Genomic DNA, 22,658 nt, shown 5'->3' with positions numbered 1-22,658 from the left:
CACTGTTTATTTAAAACTGTCATGGTTAGCTGTAGCAAAACCTGCTATAGAGTGGGCATCCAGTTTAGAAATCCGTCTTCCGTTTTGACAGTTTTCCTTCAATGAGAGATTCATTTTACTAAATTTTCGTAAGAATTTTGTTGACATTTGTAATTAATTCCATTTCTTCATATGTTTTTACCTTTGTTTGAGTTCATTTTTCCTCTCTCTGCATTCTTCTCCCTGTTTTCGAAATTGCTTATCGTCTTTTCTCAGAGACACATTAATAACTTTATATGCTTCCAGCCACATTTTCATTTATGAGCTTGTGATTGCACAATGGAGATAGGAAGAAACTCTTATTTCTTCAGGAGAGAAATTTAGGAAATTCACTTTATCTGCTCCGTTGCTTTAGAAACTGATCAGAACAATTATAAAATGAGCAGTGTTTTTTTTTTTTTAATGTTGTGTGATAAATTGGCATATGAGAGCTCGTCTACATTAGAAGTGATTATTTTCTCATTTATATACCTCTTTTTTGTGTTATATTGGTTGACACAGAGCTCCTAAGTGACAGGTAAACTCCTTAAAAATCACCTTTCTTGTTCTGACATTACTATATAATATTCCAAAATACAGTCTTTGAAAGAGTGCCTTCTGTTTTGGAAGGGAACTAAGACCTGATGCAGTCAAGAATATAGTCTGCATGAGTCTGCTTGAATTTTGTATCTGTCATCCAAAAAGAGGTTTAAGTCTTTTCTGGTCATGTGGGTTGCATGTAATCACCAGCATTAGAATTCAGATGGAACATCTGGAGTTGGGGGAGAAGAGAGGGAAACTGCTTTAAAATTTTGCATGCAATATTGACTTGACATGTATCATCATATGAGTTAGAATATGAGTTATAGGCAGAATTAATTCAGACACAGTATCCTAGCCTCTTCTCTGCACCAGTTTAATGTCCGTCTTGGGTACAGTCAAATACACGTTGAACTAAAGTATAAATATTAACGTATTATAATTCTTAATTTGATTTAACAAAGGACTGCAAGGAGAGGTCTGTTAAAGGAAAGGAAGTAAGTCAAGTGTTGTAATAATTTTTTTTTGCTGAACTGGCTAGAGTTCTATGTCTGCTCAAATGATGGTGTTATGAAGTGTGGTCATAGCCTAATTAATCTAGGGGTGCTGACTACTGGTTCATAGGTAGTTCAGAGAGCAAGGTCCACTCTTTCATCTGTCAAAAGAATATTCTCTTTTTCAAGCATAAACATTTAATATCTGTCACAAATCTCAATAATCATTTGGGCAAACTTCAGATGCTTTGTCATATGTAACAAGTAATCTCATCTAATTCACATATTGGAAGCACAAAGAAGCATCTAAGCCAAACCACAAGTGAAAGAAGAACTTCATAAAGTTGGGCATTGTTTGCCCAGGGAATCTTCTTTACTGGTTGGAAGCCACATAGCGTGACACAAAGTAAAATTTACACTGTAGAAGTGACTGGTGCCAGGCTAATGCAAAACTGTGTGTCATTCTTGTAACTGTCCACAGAAGAGTCCTGAGTTTCTTTCTGAATTAGCTTTTATAGAGTCACAAACCAATAGTAGAACATGACACTGAACAGCAAATAGATAAAGAGGACAAAATACAGTGAAAGTCCTCCTATATTTGCAAATGAAAGAACTTGGAACTGTATTTATTGGAGAAAAATAAAACCAGTTGTAATTCACTGTGTCACTTGGACACATCTATAGTGTCAGTTGACCTTCTTGTAGAAGATGATTGTGAGAACTTGAGTATTATTTAGATTTCACAGCTTGCCAGAAAAATTTAGTGATGTTTGAAACTGCTTTCCATAATGATGATTAAAGCAAAAGCTGGGATTGCCTATGAAAGTCTTTTGTATGTCACTTCCCGAGACATAGTGACCCTATACCAAGAATCAAAGACTGACTTTGTTCTCTGACAATGAATAGATGAACAAATGTGGAACTGAAGCCATTTCAGAAAATGGCTATCTTAGGAAATCTGTCAGAAAGAGACTGACATCTAAACTTATAACCAGAATGCTTATAATATTTTTCCATGGCTGCCAAACAACTTTAATAAGCATGTGATCCAACAGACCCTTTCTGTGATGACCTATGAGGAGAAACCAGGCATGAACTTACAAACGTGATAAAGAGGATTTCAGATTCCACGTTAATAATGTCAGTACAGTCATATTGGCCCAGTCTTGTCCTCATGTCCATCCATCAGCCAGGATCTTTGTGTGCACAGAAGTTATTTTTGAAATGATAGACTGCAGCTGCTGTGTGCAGGATCAGCTGAGCCTGGGAGGGGGCCTGGGGGAAGTTGTTAAGTCTCCAATCTTCTTTAAAGAAGAAAGGGCTCAGGAGTTGCACAGTGACTGTTCATCACTGAGTCTACTTCAACCTTGAACATTTTATTTTTAAATACTGGCATACATAAATCATCATGTCAATTTTTTTGTGTGTTTTACATGTAATTGTCTAATATTTTGAGACAGTTAGAGAAATATCAAAATCCTTTACTGCCTAGAGAATATAAAAATACTTGTCTGTTATTCAAAGAGTATAGAACATGTATTTCAGTTACCTAAAAATGATTTCTTCCCAGTGAAACTGACTTGGAAGAGGTATATGTAAAAGGAAATGCTGACTTCATAAGAATAGAAATTCATAGCAAAACATTAATTGTTTTAAATATAGTCCTAACTATATTTTTTAAAAGTCCTTTAACTTTTTAAATTTGGGATTTTTTTTCTAATCCTGCCTTACGGAGTAGAGTAGCTGGATATGGAGCTCCTCGTTAATGAAGTGGCATCCCTACTGACCATGAAAATGTAAAAATAGGATAAAGACAGCCCTTTGTCCCTTGTAGTCAAGAAAGAGACATTTAATATGCCCTGAGACCATTTTCCAGAATAGGAAGCCAGAAAGCTCTCTGCATTGTAATTTAATATACCACAAAGTGCAATAGATTTCTATTTGCCCCAAATTTTCTTTACCCTATTTTCCATTTTAAGCAGGTGTGAGTAAAATGTTTTAATAGGGCCCTTCTCCCATTATCTATGGTCCTCCTTCCTAAATGTCAGGCTCTTTAATACTTCGTTTTGTTTTGCCTGGAAGTCAAGAGTAAAGAAGTTTCTCCATAGTTTCTGCAAGGAAAGATGAACTACAGTGTTGGCATACCCAGCTGACTCTTAACTTTTCCATAACTTCAGTCTTCATCCATGTGAGAAGCCTGTCCAAACTGTCACAGAACTGGGTTCCCTTATAACCCTTTCTGTGTTGGCTAGCCTCACAGCGATGAAGCATTTCCCATGATTGTTTTGAGTATTCAGAGCTACCAAGGGGGACACAGTTGGACAGAGAGCGTTACTTTCACCCCAGGAGCCTCTCTCCTTCCCAGGCTCTTTATTATACCCCTTCTGCTTCCTTTACCCTCAGGAAGCCAGATGTTTTTAAAGAAGAAGGGACACAGAGCTTCCAGAACACTGCGGAGACAGGCCTACCAGATTGGTGAGCACCGTTTTTAAAACACTTGGGATGTGGAGGCACATGCATGCTCACAGGCAGGCTCAACTAGGTGTCTGTCAGTCCAGAGCTTTGAGCACGGATTTTACCAATGGTTGCCATAGAGAAGCAAGTGATATTTTATTCCGTCTGTTAAATGTTTATGCACCAGTGCATCCATGGCTCCACAATGCTGATAGAATTAAATTTCTGTTAATAGCAAGAATGTTTACATTACTCATCAGTAGTAGGAGACACCTTTATCCTTCGAAACAGAGCAAATTAGGAATAAACCTGCTTGCAGGTAGTAGTGGAGTACAACTCTAGAGAAGTCAGTTATAACTCTTCATTACTTATTTTTCTGCATGTTTATTTTTCCATTACCATGCTGATCATCTCTAGAGCGGGCTAACTGGAATGTCCAAGAAATTTCTCAAGTCCACTGTGATTTTTTTTCCAAAGTACAAGTATAATTACATACTTTTATATACTTAATAAGACCTATAGGTCTTATTAAGGGGCTGGCTTAATAATACATGTTAATTTACATTATTTTATCTCCTATCACAGATAAGCCAAATGAAGAGTAAACCATCTGTAATTTTCTCCATTAACAAAAATTTTAAAATAGTTTCCATGGTTTGATTCACGTAGGAATTAAAAATGGGCCAAAAAGTAATGAAAAGCCTGTTGAAAGCTAATAACTGAAAATTTCAGGCACGTGAGGATTCTCACTTAGATTAATTATCCTGTTTTTATAAGAAAAGGTTGCAGGATTAAATTATATCTTAACATTTGCTTTGCATACTGTAAAAACAGGTTTCTGTACTCATTACTGAATCAATCTATCATAGCCTTAGCCTTCAAAAGATTTGTTCTTGTTTAGCAGTTGAATCTTTAGCAGTTAGCTCCCTCATTAAATTGACTATAGAGAACAGCTCAGTAGTTTCTTGTGCTGTATTCTGCATACTCCAAGAACTTAACTGCAATTAGCCTACAAGCACCTGTAGCTTTAAAACATTTTAATTGTATGTGTAGAACATGTCTGCCCTTATCAGAAGTGGCTTGGAAGCTGGAATCTAACAGTAGCTGGCAAACTAGAAATTCCTTATACAATTCAGATCACATACATTACTAACAGCTGTAGTAGGCGGTAACCGAAAGTACGGGATGTGACGCGATAGGACCTCCCCTGCCTAGTGCGCTTGGGCGTAGACGAAGCTAATGAGGTGATAAGGGAACATATATAAATCAATGTAACGACGCAATAAACGCCATTTTGCCGCTCATCATATTGATGTGTAAATGTGACGAGGTGGCCGGGGACAGAAAGTAGTCCTTGCAGGCAGGGCGGCAAGTTACGAACGGAATATCAGATGTGGTGAACACCACAAACAGCCTAAATCTAGAGGGCACATATTAAATGAATCTGCATTCCTCTGAGCTGTGGTAGGCCAAATACCAAGAAAAAAAGAGCCCATAGAGTAAAGCCCTGCTACTTGTAGCAGGAGCAACGAAAAATGCTCCTGCTTCTGAAGCAGGAGAAAACACTGTGAGCATTCTCTTACATGAAAAACATCTTTGTGCTTGAAAGAATACAGCCAAGTATTACAGATAGAAATGAAGTTGTAGTTTCTTCCGTTGATTAACAGCCGTCAAAAAAATCAGCTCATGTGAGACAAGATAAGTCTTTCTTCTGTTCTTTCTTTCCACTTAGTTCTAATAAGCTATATTTTACTCATCTTTTAGAATTTGTGTATTTTAGTGTACAAAAATAACTGTCGTACTTCATATGACATTTCTTAAAAAAAAAAAAGTATTTGTTTTAAGACATAGCTGATGACAAGGAAAACTTTTAAAAGGCCCTTTTATGTCGTCCCTGGCCTGTGGATTCCGGGTCAGTTTTCTCCTAAAGACAGACATTTTTCCACATGACTAAGTTATGATTCTGTAAAAGGCAGTGCTTTTCACAGAAAACCTTCATTTAGCGGTGCTGCCATTAGGGACTGCATTTCTACCTGTAGAAATAGAGTCGTGCCTACTGTAGTTCAAGGGCAATTACACTAATTTACAGTGAGGATTATTTTAGCTCTTGTACTCTTACTTAAAATTGAAGCTAAATCAAAATGGTAATAAGGTAAGAAATTCCATGATAACTATGCCACGACACCATGTGTCAGATATGTCTGCATAAGCCAATTCACTTATTTCATGACTTCTCTAACAGAGAAGTGACTGCAAAACTGTACTTAATCTTCAGATTCACCAGTGAATATCTACAGTCATAGCTACTGATGAGCAATGTCTTTGGCATTGATTATTGTATTGTGTGGTGTTATCTCCAGTCACATTATTTCAGCCTGACTACAGTTGCTGAATATTTTCCACTCCAAAAGTAAAAACTTGTCAGTGAATCCATATAGACTAAGAAAGAAGATAAAATAGAAGTTATTATCTTTAGTATTGAAATCCCATTTAACTTCCCAGAAAATCTAGTGAATTTCTGGTAAGTACTGGAACTGAATGTCTAAGGTTCATTATCCTCAGCTAATAAAATAGCCAGGGATAACTTATTAATTAATGGAAACCAGCAGTTCTCAGACTCTTTCTTAACACACTAGTCTGGACTCAGAGTGAATATTGGTCTGCTATGCTCACCTAAGCATCATGCTTTTGTCTTCTGACACTGGGGAAATAAATATCCAGAACCAGTTGCACTAAACAAAAATGGAATCCTTTAACATTTTAATTTACTCCAAGACAGCATTATACCAGCAGCAGCGCCAAAGTGCTCACTGGTTAGTACAGTGGCATGGCACCTGAAGACCAGCACCTACTGTCAAAAATTTGTTCCTTTCCTTTCAGTCTTAATGAAAAATATCACTATAGTTCACAAGTATTTGCAGATTAATATACACAAGCAGCAGATGAATGTGATACAGATCCAGCCATCAGTGGTGTAACGCTTTCACGTAGGAATGTGCTCCACAGTCCCTACCTACAATGTGGGACTTTTTCCTGTTACATCCCCACTCCTATTTCTAATGACTCTGGCCTTTTGTCATTCTGTCATTTATATGACTGGGAGCCTTCTGAAACAGTCCACGAAAGCACTGGAGTAAAGTACATTGTCATCCAGATGCATTAAGGCATTAGACAGATCTTATGGTAACTTCAATAAAGTAGTTGAATGCTTCTAATCGAAGTCTTTTTGAGTTCATAAATGTAAACATGAAAAAGATAATTCTGGGAAATAGTGTTCTTATTTACAGCAGCATCAACTATAGGAACAGCAAAAAGTAAAAAAGGTTCTTTTATGTTGCTATCAGATGATAAAACCTTCACAGATACATTAAACAAGCCAAACACTATGGTAATGATTCTAGCCTTCCTAGCAAGCTGGCCTATATTCTTAGGAGGAACATTTTGCATCTGCCTGAAGTGTTCCAGAGAAATACCACAGAAGGGAGAAGGAAGAAATGTTATGAGAATATGATGGAATACAGCAGAAAATTTTGAAACAAATACAGTTCAAGAAGAGTTCCCGTATGTTCTTACATACATCATCAAAGTTGGATCTGCTTCTACTTTGGAAAACCATACTAGTCAAAACATAGAATTCCTGTTACATTCAAAATATACTCTACAAAAGTTGGCTTTAGCTGGCTAAACTTAATATGACATCGATTTGCTGTTCTGCATCTTGCAAATTACTGGTATGCAAAATATTCTCAGCCATGAGGTGAGAAGTGGGTAACAGATTTTCTCTTTATGCCCAGCTGCATCCATCTGTTCATTCTGAAATCTGTCACGTCAAGTGAATGAGCACAAGAAGAAAAATGAGTTAATCATAAAGGATCAAATCTATATCCTGTGTTTCCTCAAACAGAAATGACATTGAGCTTGATGAGATCTCAGAGTACAATAAGTACTCTTGGCTTTTTTTCATTTGTTAAGTTCTTTGTTGTTTTGGAGGTGTTTTTTTCTTTTTTTCTGATATAAAAGTAGAAACTTTATTGGGATCTTTGCACACAAAAAGAATTTCTAGCAGTTCTTGAATCATTGTTAAATAATATTGTCTTCTGAGAGATCTGTTTAACAGAAAAGAGACCTAAAGAGATGCAGAACTAACACAAGCCACTATTTCACATGGACATGATCTGAATATGCTAAACTCTGGTACCTGCAAATGGCACATGGACTTCTGAAGTTTGTGGCCAACTGCTGTAGAGGAGTGGCTGATCTGCTTTGGTCTTCAGCATGATTGGCGTACAGCCACTGCTAGCACTTCTGCTTTCACTCTGCGTGAAGAAATCTCTAGATCCTCTGCATCTGTGAGGAGTCATGTTTAAAGGGATGATTGTTTCAGCACATAATTGAAATGTATAAGATGCTTTCAAATGAAGTAAAACAGTGGGAAAGAAAAAAAAAAGCTCTGCCTTGGTAATCACAATAGACACTTCTGCATGCATCATGGTGCATTATGGTGCATGCATATCTTTTTGCATGTCCACTCAGTATATTTATAGAGCACCATGTTTTAAGGTGCTAACTGTGATAGTCTACATGCACCAATTTAGTAAGTAGACTTTTCCAAAAGATCTGGATTTATAAAAGCCTCGGCTGATGTACAGAAGAGTATGACTATCAAAAGTATTTCTATTAATCATCCAACAGCAGTAGCTGTATATGGCAAAGTACAAGGACTGGAAATTACTCTCAGATAATCAGCTTGTTTTGAAAGAATGAGATTACTGTGGCAAGAACTTGGTGGAAATGGTCCTGGAAATCAGCAGTGAACTACAGATTCTGCACTGTTACAGTGGCTTGATAAGTCAGTCCTAACTAAACGCCCCGGTTCAGTTTTGCAGGGTTCATACATTTACAGCAGAGTGGTAGGTGATGCAGCTCACAATTTCTTGTTGTTTTCTAAATTAAATGATAAAACTGAGCGGTTTAATTGCACTTATCTCAAACTGCTGGTGTTAAGGGTTGTATCACAACAAGAGGTTGACAGATTAATGACAGTAAAGTACAACAACAGAATCAACTAAAATGAATTAACAGCATTGATTTTATTTGAAAGAGAAAATTGTGCTGTAATTTAGGGTACTTCAGAATGGCACTTAAAGCAGAATTCTTTGGTCCTGACTGTACTGTAGTTATTTTCTGATAGAAAGGAAGAAAATCTTGTACATGGTTGATGTCTTTTTTAATGAGGCTTGTATCATTTTCTTGTTCAAGCTCTTAAGCTCTTGTGTATCTTTTCAATTCGGTGACAGCTCAGTAACCAAGTGCTACATAACAATTTTCCCAAACCAGCTTTGATAATCAGAATTTTTCATGAATGTAGAAGGTGTTCCTATTCTGGTATACCTCTAGCCTCCAAAAGTTCTCTTCAAATTAATGTAACCAAGTGGCATGTCAACTGTAATGTCATGTATATACTTACCAGATTCAACACATGCTGCTGCCACTATAACAGATTCCCTCCAACTAATTTCCAGATTGTACTATTCATTCTGTCACATAAAACTGAATAAAGAGGGCTGGAAATTGGAATGGTAAAATAGAAGCTCTGTTTATCAATTGACACAATTAGTGGAGAATATTAAGATATACTTAATAGTACATGGGCTTTTTATGTAAATATTTATGTCTGCAGCTTCAAAAATGTATGTATGAGGGCTGCGCTCAAAGTAATGCCTCCTATTTTATGATGCTGGCTCTGATGATGTCAGAGGTGAATGTTGGTGGTACGGCAGTAGAGGTTGAAACTTCCCACCAATATTCTGTTACATTTTGTTGCCGTGAGACAGATGGCAGCAGGGGGGCAGTCTGACCAAATGGTGTCTGACATGGAAGTGTGGATGAGCTAAAGGCGTAGCATTGAATTCCTCCATTCGGAAAAAAAATGGCACCCATTGACATTCATTGACACTTGCTGAACATTTTGGAGTCCAAACAGTAGATTTGAGCACAGTTAGATAAGCTACATTCTGGATGGCCATGCAGATTTTTACAAGAGCAGCATGCAAGCTCTTGTTCATTGCTGCCAAACATGCATAGCTAATGGTGGTCACTCTGTTGAAAAGTAGTATTTTTGATCTGAGAATCTGCTCTATCAAGTATTGTTATTGTGCTATTTGTATCTTTGTAGTTTTCATGAAAATAAATAGGAGGCATTACTTTCAGAGCAGCCTACACACGGTACTCATATACTGGTGCAGACACAATATGCTCTAAATGGAGATTTCTTCCTTTTTTGAGGGACAGTTTGGCTTTGTGCTTACTTACCTATATGAATAGTTTCATAAACTGCATGTCATCCTTATAGAACAATTTTCTTCGTTGTATTTACAGAAGATGCTGGGATGTAATCTGAAGCACACAATATAGTTTCTTTAATCAATTCCATCACATTAGAGAAGCACACTCTCTTCTCTTGTACAATGTCACTCTGACTTTGAAAATCACCAAATGAAACAGAAGAATTTTGCCATCTGGAAATGAGACTTCCCATCAAATCTCCTTTACACTGATTAAGGCATTCACCATTGTATTTGAACACCTGTTACAGTCCTATCTACAGGAAAAAAAATACAAGAATAGCACTTTCAGAAGACATTTTTAAGGATATATTATAGTAAATTAGACCATTAGTCTAGCTAATCCAGTATCCTGGCCCTAGCAACGGCCAGGGTTTCAGAAGAAAGCTTCTGATTTGTACGTTCTCAAATGGTGAGTGTTACTTCTCAGCTTTGTGGTGATTTGTCAAAAGCCCATTAGAACAATCCTATCCTGTTATGCTCAAATTCCAAAATTTTTTTGTCTGTTCTTCCAGAAGTTAATAGTCTTCAGTTGTTTATTCCATTTCCATGTCAATCCGAATGGAAAGCTGCTCATTTTTCATGCAGCAAATGAAATGAGAAGTAATATGTTTTTATCTGATTATCAGATATGTGGTAATGTGCAATCTGAATGATAACTCTCTCCATTAACTCCACTAATGCAAGGGAAATGTTTGCTACTGTGTTAACTGAAGATTACTCCACTCAGGAGAGTGCCTTGTATTAACTGCAGTGAAAATGAATATATCAGTCTCAAGTAGGATATAAAGAAGGTTCAAGAGACTTAAGTGAAAAAAGTATGCCTAATGCGAAAGAGAGATGCCTCTTGCAAAGACGAGGGATGAAATTCTGTATATGTCTTCTATGGAATTAAAGAAATTAGCATAATCATTCAGTTTATTATAATATTTCTATCTTATCTTTCATTTGGAGGAATCCAGTTGAATTTGCAACTAACTAAAGAGGATATACAGTGCTGTAGGTTGGAAGTAGCAGTAGATTTTAGAAATATCTTTCACATTTCACATGTGGTAAAGAAAGAGAGCTATTATACAGGACATTCTACTGGAAATGCCAAGAAAATGACACACTAAGTCCAGTAATCTTCAACTTTTACATGGCATGTAATTTAAAAAAAAACCCTATGATTAACTACTCCGGTGGTATGCTAGCCTCATAAACAAGGCCTTCACCTGGTTTGAGATTGGGCTTATGTTGTTTTAGTTTCTTCCTTTGGTAAGTAATTTTACATTTTATAAATATATTATTCAATATATATTCAGTATATAAATAGGAGCACTTCCATTCTACTTAACAGCAGTTAAATACAGACTTGTTTGCATTATACCATTCCTACCACTGTTCTCAAACCACAACCAGAAGCAAGCACACTTCATACTTCAGAATTAGGATCTCCTCAAACAAGCGATCTTGCTTCCTATGAATAACCTTTAAATAATTAAGCAAGATCAGATGAAACAGTCTGGAGCAATCTCCAGTTAAGATTCTCACCTGCATCACAAAGTAATGAGGAAACTACACTTAAAACAGTCTTAGCCTAAGACTAATGCCATGAGTATCTGGCTGTCATTGTGTTTAAGGAAGGCCTATATCCACCTGTGTAACGAATGCATGTTCCCTGGGGCATACCAGCCTGCACCATTGTTGGCAAGGATTAAGGAAGACTCAGACACTGAGAGACCTTTCCTGTTACAAATTCTGTAATAATCTTAAGCAGTATCTTACTGCATGTAGAGTACTTAATAAGTCGTCAGTATGAAACAGTTGATTCTGAAGAAGACAACAAACAGTAGCCAACAACAGACTTGTTTTTTATTTATTGCCTTCAATAACTAGTGAGGAGTTGTGCTAGTTTTGGATAAAATCATCCTGAAATTTCAGAAAGGGCAGCTGAGAAGATGTTTCTGCTTCTTAAAGAACAAAGAAGATAGTTGTGTTTGAAACTGTATGTTTTATAATTCCCCCAAAGAAAATGGAGTTCAACCATTAGTTTATAGGCTAGTTAGAGTATCCAGGATATGCAGAAACCTAAAACAGCTTGCCACTTAACACCTCACACAAATCCTGGAGTCATACCACAATATGTATAGTCACTCCTTCCTTTAAAAAATGGCAGTATTTCTTTATAGCTGACTGATTACAGCTAACACTGTGGCACTAGTGATCTGCTTTTCCTTCTACTGTAGTTTGTTGCCTACCTCTTACAAAAAAAATATGACCAAAGGAGTAGATACATACATACATAGGTTGTTCTGAAAGTAATGTCTCCTATAAAGAGCACAGTAATGCTATTTGATAGAGAAAATTCTAAGCTACAGAACATTATTTTTCAACAAAGTCACTATCATTAGGTATGCATTTTCAGCAGCAATGAACAGAAGCCTGCATGGCCCGCTCCTCAAAATCTGCACCAGCGGAGGTGACCCCCTGACACTGCCACCAGTGCTGAAACAGACCGCCCACTGCTTCACTGTGCTCACATCTACTGTTTAGTCTCCACAGATGTTCAGCAAGCATCAGTGAATGTCAGTGGGTGCCATTTTTTTCCAGCTGGAGGAATTCACTGCCAGACCTTCACTTCATACGCACTTCCATGTCAGGCACGATTTGGTCAGACTGTCCCTCTGCTGCCATCTGTCTCACGGCAATAAAATGTAACAGAGTATTGGTGGGAAGCTTCAGCTCCTACTGCCGTATTACCAACATCTGCCTCTGACATCATAGGCTGACATAAAATAGGAGGCATTACTTTCAGAGCACCCCTTTTACAGAGAAAAGCTGTGCAGTGTAATCACATGTGATGCCGATAAGAATGCTGCTTCAGTCTTTTGAAATGGTGGAGAAGGGGTCCTGAAGTCTTTCTGTCTGTAAGACAACCAAGGTGGAGAAAGCTTATGAGTTCTCTGGTGGATAGATGAAGAGTGTGCAGGTTTGCATGCACTTGAGTTATCTATTCAGTGAGGGAGCTGTTCTTGTATCACATGAAATGTAGTGCACACAGCACCAAGATATGCTGAGTACTGCTTAAATAATATTTTAGCAAGCCAAGGGCAAAGACAAGATTCTCAGAGGAAAGGCTTCCTCTGTCTGAAACCTTTTGGAACGTACAGATTTAATTAGTCTCTCTGAAAGGTCAACCAGGTCTTACACAGTATTTTTGATTTTCCTGTTTCCAGTTCAGTCTCTGAAAGAACTGTAGTGATTCTATTTATATTTATATTGATATATAGCAGAATATATATCTTATATATATAATATATAGCAGATATATATCTTTATATTGATATATAGCAGAAGTTCACCAGGTTTAGCATACATGCCATTTGCAGCCTGAAAAGTCTTGATAACCCATAAATGTAATTTGTAATTGTAGTGTGATAATTAACTGAGATCCCATGTTCCCAATGAATTCCTTTATACAGTCACTAGTATTACTGCCAGTTCTTTGAACGTCATTCACATAAGGAATAGCCTCTCAAAAAAATGATTTTCAGGATCTGTGCTATTTGATGCTTTTGAAGGAACATGACATACAGTTCTAGCAATATGTTAGCTTCTGGTCAGTTCACAAATGTTAAATGCAAAGTATGCATTTAATGTCTTGTTGGCTTCCTTTAGACTTCTTGTATAGTTTGTGCTACAGATTTTCTCCCCACATGCCTTTAAGCTCTGTGTTAGCACAGCACTCTTGTTAGATGGGTAATGGCTACTTGAGAATTACAGTTTCATTTTAGATTTAAAAAAAAAAAGAGTTTTAAGACACTGAAAGTGAAATCTATTCAGTTTCTATCCTTTATCTTTGCAATTGTAACTCTTTTTATGAACAAATATGACAGCTTCCCACTTACTGTTTCTCATGAAGGTAAATAGATACTTGAACAAGATGGATTATGGTTTTTCAAGATGAAGTGGATGTACAGCTGCCTTTGCTGCAGAGCCCTCAAGTGGAGGAGATAAACAAAGGATTTACTCTCACTTTGCACTGATGGAAGTTTGAAGTGGAGCCTTACCCCCATTTTTACACACATCAAATAAGTTAGGTAGTGCTGCAGCCTGCTTGGTGGCCAGTAATTTTCATGGGTTAGGTCCCTCTACATAGCCCTGTCAGTTGACCTAAATCATAATTTGTATTACTACCCACTGTGCAAATGGCATGCTTTTATAGATTTGTATTGGTGTTCTTCAGTCCCAACCTAGGCCATCCCTCCATTCATTATACAAAGCTCTTAGACCGAAAGAGGGCAACGTGTGTGGTGTCTGCTTAATACGACTGCAGTTTGTGAGTCGAATAGAGCAGTGTGGAGTCATCAGAAGGAAAAGATCTCAGTATTATCCTAGTTGTGTTTCGTTTTTAAAGTATGTCTGTGTATGTATATACACTTATATCTGTGCACAGAGATGCTTGCTTACACTGTAACTCATAGTAGTTGCGTGCCACTAATCTGCTTACCTGTTCTTTTCTGTAGCCCAGATGATTTACTGAATGCACTGAATGAGGGTATCAGCCGTGCTGATGTGATCATTACGTCAGGAGGCGTGTCTATGGGAGAAAAGGTATGCTAAATTTAAGTATAATTTACTATAATATTTATAAGAATATAAGAATTTCGTGCCAGAGTCTGTCAACAGAGCTTCTGCTTTTGTATTAAAGTTTTCTAAAAAGGGGTCTTTTTTTTTTTTTTTTTTTTTGGAACATTTAAGTGTGAATTAGTTAAGAAAATAGTTTTTGATACTGTCCTCATTTAACTTGTTCTTATTACTGTGCTATGGTAGACATAGTACAACAGGAAAGATTTTAGTTCTTGATGTAAGTGATTTGCATTTTTTTAACTAAGGAATTATTTATATAGTTATGATGACAAAGCTGATAGGTTACTAGCACATGAAGACAACAGACTTCTTTCTACTCTCAGAGCAGGTAAGATGTAGGTAGACTAAAGCTACTTTGCAAGTACTTTGAAAAGCAGCTGAGTATATAAATAGCTCTTTCTTATTCAGTAGATCTATTTCCTATATGTGCCAGAGCTATATCTGTTACAAAAATAGTTTTATCACATTTTACGCCTGATAGTCCTACAGAGGCAATTCATATGAGACACAGTGAGCTGATATATTTGCCTTTTGAATCATTAACAGAATTGTTGATTGTGTTCCTGTTGGTAATCCCTGTGCCAAAACCATCAAAGAAAATAGGGATACACAGATGCTGGTGGGGCGTAGATGAACCTGCAGGACATTTATTAATCATGACTTATGCGAAGGAAAACTCAGATTACTTTTTGATCCCAGACTGAATCTGTGAGTTTGGCAGGTAAAAGAAACATCTCTCCTTTTATAAATAACAGATACTAAAGTCAGCCGTTAGGAGATGACAAACATGAGTGCTGTTTTTGTCACTTTTCTGAGTAGAAATCATATTGTTGGATACGTCATGGAAACGTTTAACAAATTAAACCACTGCCAATTACTTTAAATCCATTATTCTTCTCAGTATTCCTAGAAAAAATATTGAAGGCCAAGCGCTGTTCTTTAAATTGGGAGTGTGGTGACATAGTACAGACATGGGAACTCTAGAAAGAGACTAGACTGCTGAATGGTCTTACAGGCATTTACGCATTCTGGCTAACTTCTCCCTAGCCTGAATTTTAGGCAACTGCATAAAGTCAGTGGGCCCTCTATTCCACTGACAGTTCTCACTCTGATACTGAGCATTCAAGACTTTTAATGAAATAACTGTGAGCATCCAAAAACTAAATAGCAATTAAAAATGTGGTTAATGCAATCAGTAAGTGAGAATTCACGCTTGGCTGAAAAAAAGTTGCTGCTTTCCAAGTATTTGAACAAAACAAAAAAAAAGAGAGAGAGAGAAATGGGAAAACTGCAAGGGAATTTCAGATTTAGTGCTTCCAAAGTCTGTCTTAACAGATGATTGTTATGTCCTTTGTCTTAAGTCTCACTAAACACAACAGACAGTATACTACATCTTTGAGCATAGCAATTTTCAATGAAGACTGAATGAATAATTCCAATTTTCTTAACTGGATCAATTGTATTTATGCAAAATTGTTTTTGAACTAATGTAAAAGCTACCCATGGTTTTTCCTTTCTCAGAAACTTAGGATAGTTAAACCTGACCACTGTGAATTATGCCATGTCCCCAAGAAATTACAGTAGTTACAGTATCCTGGAAAACTATGATTTCTACAGTGCAGTCTTGAATTCAAAAGTACTAGGAGGTCTCTTACTCTGCCACTGGATAGTTTCTGTGGCAAAAGTTTAATAACCTGATGATTTTAAGGCTTAACTTTGAATCATAAAGGCTTTTTTTTTTTTCATCCTTGACAGACAGAATGTTTTAGTAGCCTATTTGTGGGGTCATTTAAGATTCTGTTGCTGCAGCTGACTTTTAAGTACATATATTACTGTGTCCTTGTAGAGTCAGGTTTGGCACCTGAAATGAGTCTGTTCTTCATGTCTTATTTTTGAAAATACTTTCTTTCAAATACTGGAAATTCCCAATTGGATTGTAGCACTTTCACGATATAGCAAGTCTTTCATCTTCACTTGATATCAGTTAATTGCTTTGAACATTTAGATGATGTAAGCCACTTTGATGTTACTTAATTGATTTTCTTTTTTGTAATTTAAACAGGACTATCTTAAGCAGGTGCTGGATATTGATCTTCATGCACAGATTCACTTTGGCAGAGTTTTTATGAAACCAGGGTAAGAAATCTTTTTAATGAGGTAGCTTGGATGGAGACCATATTCAGGAGCAGTACTGCCTGTGTATCTGAATGTGTCTGCGGACTGTCTGCTCTGAAATATTGTCCCATTGTTAATACTGCTATTAACACTAGAGTAAGGGCAACTAGAGTCACTGATGTTACAAAAAAAAAATATGGAGAACCTTATATAAAAAACAAATACAGCTCTGTAACAGTTTAATTTTTCACAAGGGTGGATACCAATAGAACAAGGGGGAATGGTTTTAAACAGAGACAGAGGAGGTTTAGGTTAGATATTAGGAGGAAGTTTTTCACACAGAGGGTGGTGATGCACTGGAACAAGTTGCCCAAGGAGGTTGTGGATGCCCCTTCCCTGGAGGTATTCAAGGCCAGGCTGGATGTGGCTCTGGGCAGCCTGGTCTAGTGGTTGGCAACCCTGCACTCAGCAGGGGGGTTGAGACTCGATGATCTTTGAGGTCCTTTTCAACCCCGGCCATTCTATAATTCTATGATAATTTTGGTATAATTTATTTGTTGATTTGGCTTCTGACAGTAAGACAGAATTTGAAGTTTTGCATATGAATTCATCTACTCTTGGATATTTTCTCAACAGAAGCAAAATCACCATTTCTGTTATTTTTCTAAATATTTTTTAAAAGTCTGGTGCAGTTCATAAGTAGTTTTCCTTTTCCATAGCCTGCCAACAACTTTTGCAACTCTGGATATTGATGGCGTAAGAAAAATAATCTTTGCGCTCCCAGGTAAGATGTTTTGCGGATTACTTTTGCTGCTGTGCACAGATGACAAGATGTGAAACAGAATAGTGATGTTTCACAACACCCATGTCTGTTGTTCTTACTCTTGTCCTCAGAATGTGCTGGTTGGGATACAGGCCTTAAGATTTTTTCCATCCAGCAATTTCCTTGGCTTTTGTAAATATGCAGTGCAGGGGTGGTTTTTCCCACAGCTCCCTCCACATTACCAATAGAGATTCTTTGAATGTCAGTACATCCACTCTAAAGTATTGAAAATGGAGATGAGATCTAGAGAGTGCCCAGGAACGTGTCACAGAATGGAAGTTGTTTGTCATGTTAATACTTTGGAACCAAAAGAGGGCAGCAGTGCTTCACCTCCTGCATGTTGGAGGAAATCAATGAGTTCAGAATAAATATTGCTTTGGGAATCCATCTACAAATCTCCGTTCCCCTTAATTTTATACTTTTTGCTCTGGCTTTGCATAGATTTCTGACAACAAGGAATCCTCTCCTTGATTAGCTAGTGATGTTCAGATGTCTACTATTTTTTGTCTCTTGTTTCTCTCTCTCCTATTTCAGTATATGTTCACCAGGTCAGAGATGGGAACATCCGTCTCTCATATTATTTACATTAGAACTGTCTTTTAGGGAAGACTAGATGTGTAAGACAAGAGGTGTTTGACAGAAGTTTGTCATACACCTCTCTTCTGAGTCAACAGAAACAATATAAAGCAGTAGAATCCTCCTCAGCAGTTGTGATTAAGCTTCTTGCAACTCTGTTAGGGAATAGAAAGTTATTTAATAATACCTATTTTTCCATTGGTCTTGGAAACCTTAATCATGAATCCATATCCACATCAGCTTGGACTTATACCTGTGCACAATGAAAGCTGGCCCCACCTCAGATAAATCTAGATGTAATAAGAAAAGTATCAGGGAAACAGAGGCAAATGGTGGGGCCTGAGGAACACAAAGTAGTTGTGATCAGAGCAGAATTTCAGGATACCATTAGCGAGAGAGTATAGCTTTGATGAGTTTTACTTGCCACATGCCACCCCAGACTTAAGTGGACAGTTTCCTGTACACAGCATGAAAAGCTCTTTAGAATCCTTTGGGTATACTTGTTATAAAAATAGGATATTGCTTTCACAGAGTAAATAATGAGGGTTTCACCACCACTCTCTTTCTTTCACCACCATTCTTTGTCCTACAGGCAATCCTGTGTCAGCTGTTGTCACCTGCAATCTCTTTGTTGTTCCCGCACTGAGGAAAATGCAGGGTATCCTGGATCCTCGGCCCACCATTATCAAAGCCAGGGTAAGAAGCTTGTCCTGTTCTTAAAAGTTCTCTCAAGTTATTGAAACACTACTGTTTGAGCTCAGACTGTCTTGTGTGGAGGATCTGAACACAAGGCCAATTCTGACAAGCTGAAGGAAGTTCACAGAAAACAGTGGCACAGACTTGAATCTATTAATGTTAATATGCAGTCCCATAATTTCTAAGAGTGAGATAGCCAACTAGTGGAGCAAGATGTACAGATAACACATGCGGCCATTTGCCAGTCAGGCAGGGAGGACACTTCACTGCAAAAAACATACATTTGCTTTAACCTGTGGTAAAAAAAAATAGAGAGAGAGTAATCTGGAAGTACTTAAAGAGTAAGGTAGTTCTGTATTAGAAAATACAAACTTCAAAGTCTTTATGCTCTTGATCAGATTGTTTATATAAGTAATCCACATGAGCCTCACCTAGGCAATATAAATTCTTTGAACTATTAATGCCACTCTCATGAGAAATTGAGGATATAGTAATTCTTTAATAACTGACCTTGAACCTATATTAAATAATGTGTCATTCTCCTATTTTTGCATTAAAGAAAGTGTCAAAGAACAGATTACCTTTTACAGTTTTTCTACTGTTCCTGGCTTTGCAGAAACTTTTCTCTTACTGCTCATCCCTTGTGTCTCTCTTACATGCTTCAGACAACAATTTGTAGCTTTCCAGTTTTGAGGAATCTGACACTCCAGCATGACCCTCATGTTTGCATAAATTTTCCATTGTCCTTCCACTAAATTGCATTTTGAGCAATCTCCTGTACGTCTTTGCATTTCAAAGATTGGTCATTCCCTTTTTGTCAGGACTGGCAGTGTTTGAATGTGATTACAATTTTTATCTGTACAAAATGTGAGCTAGAGACTAGAAATGATAAAGCTTTTTTTCCAAAGAGATAGTATCTTTGAACTCACAGTAAAAGAACAGCTTTGGAATATTCCACATAATGCATGCAGACTCCAGCATACTCTTTGATATTATAATATCATAGTTGTATCTCCCTTAAACAGTGCGGTCTCTACCTCCTACAGCCTTTGATCTTGCTCAAGACACTATGTAGCCTAGAAATGCAAGTTTTTTAAAAGATTGTTATTAAGGAAAAAAGATTGAACAGATGATTCCATTATCTTTGACAGTGATATCTGAATACATGACATTTTCATCCTTTCTTTGCTTCTTTTACAGTTATCATGTGATGTAAAATTGGACCCCCGCCCAGAATATCATCGGTGCATACTGACTTGGCATCACCAAGAACCACTACCTTGGGCACAGAGTACAGGTTAGTGCCCAGTTACACAAACTGACAGATGCACTCACAGGTCCTGTCAGTCCACCATAAATGCTTTAAAAAAAAAAAAAATCACATGCATTTTCATATAAGCTTTCTTATGCAGACTGATTTTCTGACTTGTGCACATCCATGTTTACAGTCATGCTACCCAGTCATGATATTGAAATTCATGGTATGTCTTACCAACTTAATTGTTAAAACTTTCTTTATCAGAAGGCAGGCTTTTCCTGCCTTCATACACACACAAAATACACCTGTGTGCTTTTTGTAAATGCTCATCTGTTCTTATTTGCACTCACCGGCACATTTACTTTTTGCTCTTTGTACTAAATAAACACAAGTTGAGCCATAGATAGAAACAAATCACTTAAAGAAGTGTAATTCTAACTGAATTGGAGAAGGAGAATAAAACGGCAGTATATGTTCTCTTAGAGCAGACTAAGACTTCTATTAATCATGTTTGCTATCTGGGGATACTTCTGGGTATTCAGCTGTAGTTGAGATAAATATTATATTTGAATATTTTATCTGTTTTGTTGTGCATCACTTCTTTCCTTGCTCAAGCAGACTGTCTGGAACGATTTCTCTGTCAATACAAAAGTTAGAAAGCCAAGAAACTAAGGGGCATTATTTTCTACTGCATTTTCATTTTTTGACAGTACAACCAATACTATGCTGTTTATCTCCAGGTTGTCTTGTATAGCTCAGTGTCCCAAAGAAATCCATTCATTTGAGTTGTTATATTTAAAAAAATTCTAGATTGTGCTGTTTTTAGTCTCTGTACAATCTTAACTAGATATACAAATTGAAAAATGAAGTAATTTTGATAGTAGTAGAAACTCCAACATTAAAGTAATTTACAGTAACAAAATATGAAGTACAGGTAAAGACCCAACAGAAAAAAAATATGGAAGGCCGGATAGGAAAGTAATCAGCAAGGGAAGGAGAGTTTTAAGAACCAGAAAAATGGGAAGCTGACAAATCTCTACATAATTGTTTGTTTCTACCCACCTTTGAACAGGTAGCAGCTCCGTGAATATGTTAGCGTATCTTTCTAAGAGCAGCTCTTGCTTCCTGTCTGGTGTGTTGCAGCACTTGAAACTAACTAACTGAAAAATTAACTGAACTTTTTCTCTCGCACTTCTGTAGGGAATCAGATGAGCAGTCGTCTGATGAGTATGCGCAGTGCCAATGGACTGTTGATGCTACCTCCAAAGACAGAGCAGTATGTGGAGCTTCACAAGGGGGAGGTGGTGGACGTCATGGTCATTGGAAGGCTATGATGTCACCAGCAAGAGCGAAGCTTTGATGCATGTCCACATATCATTGACTGTATCCTGTAATATGCAACGGCACAGCTAGTTTTTCTGATTTGGATAAAAGTTGATCAATATAGTCAACATCTTGAATTATATTTCAAATGGAATTTAAATAAATACCTTTTAAAAAAATCTTTAAAAAGAAATCTTAACAAAGAAATTTATTCTGATTATATCAAAGCAACTTTTTCCTTTCCTTGCAATTGCTTTGTGTGTTCAATGCTAGTTCTAATAGCGGTAGCTTTTAGTAGACAGCAGTAGGTGCCTGCAGAACTTGTGTTTTTTCTCATCTTTAAGATACAACTACTTATGCTCTTAAAACAAGGCTGTCTGCTTATTTATACTAGCGTAGACAACACTTGGATTTCCCTTATCAGTATGCTTCATAACCGCTTCACAGAGAGCTTCTGCTTGTTCTTTATCTTGTATCTCGTGTTGATGTGCACAGTGCCAAAAGCAGAGTGGCTGCACTGGGAACCCAATGAAGCCCCGAGGTTTCCTCACCTCGCTGTGCGTTCAGGGATCTCTCTTGTCCCAGCAGCCACCCAGCTCAGTACTCTTGGGCAGTAACTGGATACCTTTTATTTCAGCAATCAAAAAATTGCTTCCTTAAGTGCTGACAGCCTTTTTAACCAATACATTTAAAAATGTACAGAACTAAAAAAAAAAAAAAAAAAATCAAAGACTGATCTTGTACAGATATTAGTGTTACCAGCATTCGTGTGGAAATTAAATGAGCAAAGAAATAAAACTAATGTTAAACAACTCTGTACCATAACATTTTCTGTAATGATACTGAAACTTAAATGAATAAAAAAAATCCTCAATCATTATTTAAAATTTCAATTGTTTAGCGTTGTCGTTTGAACATCAAAAAGAAAATACTGTTTTAAGAGGATATTTGGGGTGAGGGAAGCAGACAGGAAGGAAGGGAAATAGTAAATGAAATCTAGAGCCTCTCCTAATGTACAGTATCACAAGCAGAGTGAAAATACAGGGTGAGCTTTCTCAAACTTATCTCCCAGGGGACAAAATGGAAGCAGTATTTTTGGGATTTTACAGTTGTACCCGTATTTGGGGAAATTTACAATTGTACTAGTAAAAGCTGGAGAATATTTTTTTTTTCCTGTTTAAATTGCGTAGCAGTTGCAAACAGCCCTTGTCCTGCATTGTGTGAAATTTGATAGAGCTTTCTTTCTTTTTCACAGTGTTCTTTCTCCTGTTGGTACTGGGAGTACTCAGCCCTTTCCAGATTATGTATTCTGGTAATTTCATGTTTCATGTCTGATTAAGATCATATTGGCGCCTTATAGCATCTTGCTCCTTGGAATGCATGGG

General features: G+C 37.1%; 1 protein-coding gene across 15 annotated transcripts in view; it reads left to right on the top strand.

Annotated features, from left to right (window-relative positions):
• The window catches only part of GPHN (gephyrin), a 270,607-nt gene extending 248,467 nt beyond the window's left edge, over nucleotides 1-22,140 (top strand). For 14 of the 15 annotated variants that reach the window (XM_021401703.1, XM_021401702.1, XM_021401700.1 and 11 more), the window contains 6 exons: nucleotides 14,359-14,446; nucleotides 16,545-16,618; nucleotides 17,317-17,381; nucleotides 18,589-18,692; nucleotides 19,893-19,989; nucleotides 21,151-22,140. In XM_021401703.1, coding sequence (XP_021257378.1) covers nucleotides 14,359-14,446; nucleotides 16,545-16,618; nucleotides 17,317-17,381; nucleotides 18,589-18,692; nucleotides 19,893-19,989; nucleotides 21,151-21,284 — 562 coding nt within the window. In that variant the 3' untranslated portion in view covers nucleotides 21,285-22,140. Of the gene's footprint in view, nucleotides 1-3,455; nucleotides 3,554-14,358; nucleotides 14,447-16,544; nucleotides 16,619-17,316; nucleotides 17,382-18,588; nucleotides 18,693-19,892; nucleotides 19,990-21,150 lie in introns of those variants that run through there. The other variant, XM_021401704.1, reaches the window with a different exon arrangement.

Source organism: Numida meleagris, chromosome 6 (genome assembly GCF_002078875.1).
Source record: "Numida meleagris isolate 19003 breed g44 Domestic line chromosome 6, NumMel1.0, whole genome shotgun sequence".
In the NCBI taxonomy this organism is placed as follows: domain Eukaryota; kingdom Metazoa; phylum Chordata; class Aves; order Galliformes; family Numididae; genus Numida; species Numida meleagris.
The sequence above is the reverse complement of the archived record's forward strand: the minus strand, read 5'-3'. Positions and strand labels throughout refer to the sequence as shown.